This window comes from Engystomops pustulosus, chromosome 4, assembly GCF_040894005.1.
Source record: "Engystomops pustulosus chromosome 4, aEngPut4.maternal, whole genome shotgun sequence".
Classification (NCBI taxonomy): domain Eukaryota; kingdom Metazoa; phylum Chordata; class Amphibia; order Anura; family Leptodactylidae; genus Engystomops; species Engystomops pustulosus.
The window spans coordinates 160333868-160342386 of NC_092414.1; the positions used below are offsets into that span (position 1 = coordinate 160333868).

Sequence of the window (8519 nt, forward strand, 5' to 3'; positions counted from 1 at the left end):
GTGGAGCACACAGGTCAAAAGTACGTGAACCTTAAAGATGCATGTACGTTTTGTTATTCAATAGATAGTGTCAGAAAACACATTTCACCCCTGTAAAACGATTGTTTGAGCTACAAAAGGGTTGCAACCCACAGGTTGAGAACTGAACCGCTGCTTTAGAAGATTGGGGACAAATAAAGTACTAGACACGACCCCTTTAACAGTTTTTGTGCTTGATTTTTTTTTATTTTTACTTATCCAGCATGAAAAGCATACATGCACAAAATATGAAACACTTTTTAAATGTTTGGTTTGATAAAACTGATCATTAGCAATTAATTTTTTTTTCCTTATTACATTTTTTTTAACATTATCAAAAAAAATACGTTTGTAAGAAATGGAACAAGTTACAGCACATAAAAAAAAAAAAAAAAGAAGGTCAATAGTAGAAAAACCTCAACTTTTTGAAGCTTCACTCTTTAGTTTTTCTAAAACAATTTCTGGTGTGATAGCAGCCGAGATCTTCACTATTTTCTCCCGACTTTTTCCACCCTGGAATGATAATGTTAGTCAGCTTAGCTTCTGCATCACGTTATTCACTGGGGTAGGTCTATTCTAATATAAACATACTTAAAGGAAACCTGCCATCAGAACTTGGCCTAGTAAACCACTACCAGTCTGTTGTCAGGCAGCAGAGCAGCTTTTAGATTACGTTTCTTACATGGCCTGTTGTGGTGGCATCGTCCAGCAAATCAATATGTAAAGTGGTTTAATGAAGTCAAGGAGGCACAGAGTTTAACACTGAACTCAAGCTTTCCCGCTTTAGAACACCCCCTTCATGTAATTGATGGTCCTCCATTCACTGACAAATTGACCTACCGTATTTACTCAAGTATAAGCTGACCCGAGTATAAGCTGAGACCACTAAATTTAAAGGGAACCTGTCACCAGGAGACCCATTTTTAGCACTCGCCTAGTCCCCACAGAGCATAGTACATACACTGCCAAAGTGTTTTTGTATAAAAAAATTGGTTTTACAGAAAAAAAGATTTGTTCTATTGTACCTTTCATTAGCATCTGCTGTGTGACTAGGCAGTTGCCCAATGGGAGGGGCTGGAAAGGAGCAGTTCCCCCCCACCCTTGGGAAACATGTGACCTTTTCAAATATATGAATAACTCCCCTCACTCGGGATTGGCTGTAGAGGCGCAGGGGGCGTCGCTAAGCCAAGTGATGGGTGTTTTCATATATTTGAAAAAGTCACATGGAGAAGCTGTTCCCCAAGGGAGGGGAGGGAACTGCTCCTTTCCAGCCCCTCCCATTTGGCAACTGCCTAGTCACACAGCAGATGCTAATGAAAGGTACAATATAACATATCTTTTTTTCTGTAAAACCTATTTTTAATACAAAAACACTTTGGCAGTGTATGTACTATGCTCTGTGGGGACTGGGGGAGTGCTAAAAATGGGTCTCCTGGTGACAGGTTCCCTTTAACACAATAAACTGGAAAAACCTTCTGTAGTAGCCTGCCAGCCCCTGCCCCCAATATAATGCCTGTATGAAAAAAACAAACTGTGTACTGACGCCCTCCCGGCAGGTCCTCTTCTATACAGTGATGCTCCGCACATAGTAGAATGTCAGTGAGCGGCTGTATCACTATCCCAGCGACGGGCGGCGCAGCATCTGTGTATAGAAGAGGACCTGCTGGGGGGGCGTCAGAAGGTGAGTGCTTTGGTTTTTCTTGACTCGAGTATAAGCCAAGGTGAGGTTTTTCAGCACAATTTCTTATGGTAGGTTCCCTTTAATAAATGCCAAATGAATCATAGTGGCTCATAATTTACGTGCTTCTTAAGATTTTTTTTGTCCAACTCTACACCTCCTGCTGTCATAGTGTATGCGCCAGATCCTTGTGTGCTGGCTGCGCACACGCTATGATGTCAGCTGTGTGCTTGTACCTGTCACAGGAAGCAAAAAGAGGACCTGCTGGGGGCATCAGAAAAGTGAGTACTGAGTGGGGGGAAATGCTGTCGGTGTCACACCGAAATTAACATACCAGAGCTCCTCTGAGGACGCATCCCACTATACAAAGTGATGCAGAAACGCGTTAGGTGTTAGGAAGGGCATACTGCTTAATCCCTTGGGGCTGACTGAATACATCAGCGCCCACAATCCAGTCGTGTGGGACTGTATCAAACCTGTCCCACTAGACTTGATCCCCAACAATTAGCTCGCTAGCCGGGGGGCTATAGACCACTAACACTAGTCCTCATCATTGGCCAATGCCTGAATAAATTGGGATACTCTATCCAAAGGAGACTAGTTTCAGAAATAAACGTTTTAAATTAATATTGAATAAAATTTTACAGTTTTAAACATTTCTAACCAGGCAGGCTATTAGTTACTGAGTTTATTTTATTATAGACTCGATTATAAGCAGAGTTTGTATTTTCCGCACATTTCTTATACGGTATATGTAGTGTATTGTAAACAGATGTATTATGTGTACACATCATTTATATGATTTTAGGTGTTAGATCACACTTGACTTTGAATTGACTTTATATACAATTTCCTGCAGTGAATATGATCCAGATCTTCATGAAGTTCATTGTGACTAAATAAGGACAATTAGGAATATGCTAGTTTGGATTTGCAAGTATTCCTAACAGAAAATTAGCAACAACTTATTCTGTACAGTTTTTGATGTGAATCTTTGTGTAGTTTTGATGCCCAATATCTGTCCATAACATAAAACTCCTTTGCTCTGATAATTACTGTTTAACGCAAGCTCTGTTTAGTATTTGTCATTATTATTATATCAATGGCTTATTTGGGATCTGTACAGTCACCAGTGCTACCTCTGCACCTCATATAGACCCTGCCTTCCTTAGGTATTTTGCATGCACCTATATATATGTAAGGCCTTACCTTATCAAGGTTAACTTCGCTTTTCTTTACTTCTAGGACTTTTGACAGATAGCGGCATAATTCTGCATTTGCCTCTCCTTCAGATGGAGGAGCTGCAATTGCAACTCCCACGGCCTCTGTCGTCACATCTGTACGGATATAATAATGTCATTGACTAAACAGCGAATGTGGGAGTCATCTCCAAATAACAAGGAAAATGGAGTGTTGTCAAAAACATGTTAGGAGAGTAAGGAAATGCATCTGACGGTACAGCTATTATTTTTGCATATTGATTGCACACAATAGAAATAAGAGTTGTTTCCGTATTCTGTGCTGATCGGGCACATCCTGGCCGCATGCCTATACTTGCATTTATTTTATAGTCTGCTGCCCGTGCAATGCATTTATTCATTATTTCCCAGGCTGAAACTATACTCAGAGTACTGGTGCAGCCAAATGGACTTGTTCAGGTACTGTGAAGAAAGCACAGACACAATTCAGACCCTCCCATACCCCTGTACAAACCACAGCAGAACCGGTTGTAGTGTAGAAGATTGTATGTAATATTTTTGCAGTTGGAACACGAATATTTAATACTGCATCAAAAACAAACGAGGGTCTAATGCAATGTGAATATACCCTTATGTACCCTAACGCAGGAAGCATATGTGACTGTTATTTACCTGTGATAGCATTCAGCTTGGAACCAGGTTTGGCATGTACAGATATCAGGACACAACCACTTTTATCTAGTACAACAGGACCTGTAGGATGGGCCGGCTGTGCCAACCCCTTCTTCTGTCCCTTTCCCTGTAAAAGAGAATTACATTATTCAGTATACGGTAACTTCAGTTTTATAGATAACATAAAGCACTACTGAGGGTAGTGGCACACCTGGCATTTTGAACCCGTTTTGGGGACATTTTAAAGCAGACCGTTAAAAAAATGCATGCACGCTTAAAAACGGGTTTAAAACGCTAACGTGTGCCACCACCCTTAATCAGAGGTAAGTGGCAGCGGAGGGCCACTTGCCATAATAGTGTATGAGCCCCCAGTGGGTCACACACAGGAGTATATTGGTGAATATTGACATTGGTATTTAAAATTCAGAACCAGATTGTTACAGGGAAAAGTATAATGAAAAGATTTTGATCAATACTTTGTTCCAGCTGGAATATTTCAATGGGGACCAGACATGAGTTGCCATTGAAGCATACAGTTTGAGTGTATTTGGCTGTTTATAACATGAGAAACACATTAAAGGGGTTGTCCATCTTCAGGAAATAATTGGGCAGCTGGTGTAGTGTTGGCCAGCAGGCGCAGGTACCCACCAGATACATCAGAAGGCTACTCAGGCTGAGGAGAGGGGATTTTACTAATTGCATTGCTGTTAACATTTGGGTTTACATAACTCAAGGTTACAGTGGTGTTAACAATGTGTTAACATTTTGATTTTGTTAATGTCAAGTAAACACACCGTTGACAATGACACCTCTTGATGTATCCTGTGGCGCCGTAGGGGCAGCCTTCCATAATGGTGTACAAGCGTCAGCATATGATGATTCTAAACAGTGAGGAATTGATAAGTATATAGGAAAATACATACATACAGGCAGTCCCCGGGTAACGTACAGGATAGGATCTGAAGATTTGTTCTTAAGTTGACTTAAGTAAGTCGGAACTGTATACTTTATAAATTTTTTTTATAATTAATATTTTTGGCCTCTGTGACAAATTGGATTTTAAAAATGTTGGAACCAGGATTAGCAATAAAGCTTCATTGCAGATACCTAAGATAACTGTTACAGGTGATTATTGTAGTCTAGGGCTAAAGTACAGTAAATTAACAACATCAAGAGGTCCGTTTGTAACTAGGGGTCGTCTGTAAGTGGGGTGTTCTTAAGTAGGGGACCGCCTTTAAGGGCAGATACACATGACAAGTGACAATCAGCCACGCACTGTTCAGTTCTTGATTGTCTCACGGATTTTTTGTTACTAAATAGCTTTGCAAATGTTAGAAAAAAAATTCCCATCAGATTACAGTGATCAGGTAAAAAATAAGAATATATAATTAGATTCCGCTAAGGAAGGATTGTCAGCGACAATACTGACCCCAGCACCTCCATACCCTCGCCTGCAGCTTTCTGACCACAGGCTGTCTACAGGGACTCAATGTGACCTCTGACCTAGGGTGCCTGCGGTAACGGACAATAGCGCCACCACCAGCCAGGGCAGTGCACACCCTCCACACAGCGAGGAGATCATAATAGGAAGAAAAGACTGTGCCCGGGAAGCAGCGGGGCTCGAGTGGCCACAGCCCCCGGAGCAGCGCGTCACACGCGGTCACCTCTTTGCTCTCCTTCCGCGGCATGGTGTGAACACGTCCTCTAACAGCTGCGGCCCGGCGGGGAGCAGTCACCGTGCGGTATACTCGGGCCAGCATGGACGCCCTGTGACACACGGGGGCGCTGTCGGGCTGTAGTGAGGCGCCTCCCCGCGGCACAGTAATGTGTGTGCCCGGCTTTGTGTGTCTGCTAGGCCGCGGCTGTGGAGATACATTCACCTGAATGGCGCTCAGGATATGCACATACGGACAGTGATAAAGCCATGGAGGGGGAAGCTGCTATCAGAAGGGGACATCACATTCCCCGTGCCACACCACTGCACATATGGATGTCCTTAACTGTGTCCCTAATCTCCTGCACCCACACACCTCCACTGTAAGGCCTCATACACAAGACCGTCTTGGGGGCCGTGATCTGGACGGACAATTAGCAGCCGTATCACGGACCCCATACAGGTGTTTGCACCCGGTCACGGTGAAGGTGCATTCCCCGGTGGCGTTTTTAAGTGCAACCAAAACCCAAGTAGAAGGTTTTTTTTTTCCACAGCGCATATGCAGTATGTTTAGTTTCATTAGAAGCGAATATGCTTTTTGGCCAAACCCCCTCCCACGTGCGCTTAGGTGCGTTTAAAAACACAACAAAAATGCCACAAATTTGTCATCAGGAAAATCTGCATCAATTACTTGCAATATATGTGCATTATGCATGTGGATTTGTGTTACTTCCACTGCTTTTTTTTACCGATTTACGTTTTTTCACTATAATTTTATATTCCACGTTGAGCCACATTTTTGGAAAAAATGCATCATCCACATGACTTTTTCTAAATCATATTGACATTAATGCTATTTTAATACACTATGTATTTTCCACGACAGATTCAGCACATAAAATCTGCAGGTAATTTGCCACATTTGCAGATAGCCTAAGGCCCCTTCTCCACTGGCGTTTTTCACGCGCTAGTTCTGCGCGTGCATTTGACGCTCAGAACTCGCATTGCACTCTGTCCCATTGTATTCAATGGGTCTTTCTCCATTTGCGTGGTTTTCAACGCGCGTGCTTGCGTTCGTTTGCACGCGCGTCAAAATCGCAGCATGCTCTATTTTTGCGAGTCACGCGCAATTTTCACGCCCCATTCAAGTCTATGGAGATGCATCAAGAACGCATTGCACTCGCAATCATTGCAAGTGCAATGCGAGTGCAATGCGTTTTGTACGTAAGGGTTGCTAGGTGACCAGAATAACATTATTTCCCCTGCTCGCGAACGATCATTTAATTAAAAAAACACAATGAAGAACAGTGAAGAATAGAATAAAACCAGTGAAAACAGTGACCACAGGATCATTTAAGATAAAAACACAGTGCAGAACACAGTGCAGAATAGATTACAGATGTTCGGCACATCTGCTTACTTGTCGGGAGATACGCGCGGAGCGGTGCGAACAAAATAGCATGTGAAGAACAATATATATGTGTGTGAAGAACAAATTGCAGATGTTTAAATACATCTGCAATGTGTTCAACACACATATATATTGTTCTTCACATGCTATTTTGTTCGCGCCGTTCCGCGCGTATCTCCCGACAAGTAAGCAGATGTGCCGAACATCTGTAATCTATTCTGCACTGTGTTCTGCACTGTGTTTTTATCTTAAATGATCCTGTGGTCACTGTTTTCACTGTGTTCACTGGTTTTATTCTATTCTTCACTGTTCTTCACATCTGCTAACTTGTCGGGAGATAATATACGCGCGGAACAGTGAAGAATAGATCGCAGATGTTTGCAACTTATCAGAAGACATTATTTTTTAATTAAATAACCCATTTTAATCCCAATCCATGGTCCCTTTGAAAAATGCTCGATTCTCCCATTGACTCGCGCGTGAAAAATGCGCCGAAAACGCAAAAAAAACGCTAACAACACGCGCGTGAAAAACGCAAAAACGCTAATTACTCCAAGGAAAAATGGAACAAAAACGCAGCCAAAAACGTCAGTTTTTCACGCATTGCACCCTGACGTGAAACGCAACGCTAGTGTGCAAGAGGCCTAACACTTCCAGAATGGGGCATAGCGTGCATCCAAGGGGTTAAGTCAATTTAGTACCAAAATCTGTGTGTAAAGGGATCTAGAAAGAGTCTGTAATTCAGACACAGAAGGGGTGAGCAACCCCTTCACTTTCTATATGTGAATGTGTATTAGAAAAGAACATGTGGCTTACGGCTTATTTATAGCCCAGTAATCATGCAGCCAGTTAACATACCTCTGGGCAACAGACAGGAATAATAACTACTATCAAACATGTCCAGAAATAAACTGGCACATTTCTCAGCCATTTTGTCACATGTCCGTCACGTGCCTTTAAGAATCACAAAAGCAATTATGTTCAGAGACGGGAGAGGGTGATAATTAAATATTTTATACCAAAAAAAAAGCCAACCAGGCGACCCAAACTTTCTCTCTGACACCAATGGTCAGGGGTGAAGTAGAATCGGACATTCTACGCTCAACTAAAACAAATAAATCCGTACAAGCTGTCACCTATTACCAGGGGTGAGATCCAACTAGCTCTCTCCAACTCGCCCAAACCACTACTTAAGGGTATCTTGACTATCTTAGCTATTTTGGAAAACTAGTTTGTAACTATACTGGCTACTGTGAGCACACTGTTTCTGTATTAGCTACTGTGGGGGTCATGTTACTAAATTGGTCTCCGTGGGGCACTGTTACTATATTGGCTACTATGGGGGGCGTTGTAAGTAGGCTACTGCGGAAACATTGTTACTGTTTAGTTACTGACGGTCATAATAATGAACAGTTTTAAGTCATAGTAGGTCAAAGATCAAAGAAGTCATCTGTAAAATACAAGATTTAAAGTAAGTGCTTGTATTAGCCATGATCTCACAATCCTGCTGCATCTCCCGGTGTGCTGCAATATGCTTTATTTCTTTTATAAGAAGGACCTACAGAGAGACTTTTAATAATTTATTTTTCATATAGAGATACAGCTGTGGTACACTGCTATACATGGAGCGAAAGTAGCAATACACAACCATACATGGAGCTAGAGTGGCAGTACACAGCCATACACAGAGCAACAGCAGCAGCGCCCAGCCATACACAGAGCTACAGCAGCACCGCACAGTCATACACAGAGCTACAGCAGCAGCGCACAGCCACACACAGAGCTACAGCAGCAGTGCACAGCCATACACAGAGCTACAGCAGCAGCACACAGTAATACATGGAGTTAGAGCCACAGTACACAACCATAAATGGAGCTACAGCCGCA

General features: G+C 42.4%; 1 protein-coding gene across 1 annotated transcript; it reads right to left on the minus strand.

Moving 5' to 3' along the window:
- Positions 1-251: 251 nt before the first annotated feature.
- C4H15orf40 (chromosome 4 C15orf40 homolog) lies at positions 252-5470 on the minus strand. Its single transcript, XM_072148329.1, has 4 exons — positions 5232-5470; positions 3568-3694; positions 2906-3033; positions 252-531 (listed from the first exon to the last, which is right to left on the minus strand). Exons 1-4 carry the CDS (start codon positions 5325-5327, stop codon positions 436-438), a joined length of 447 nt encoding a protein of 148 aa, XP_072004430.1. The 5' UTR covers positions 5328-5470; the 3' UTR covers positions 252-435.
- Between the last annotated feature and the right edge of the window lie 3049 nt (positions 5471-8519).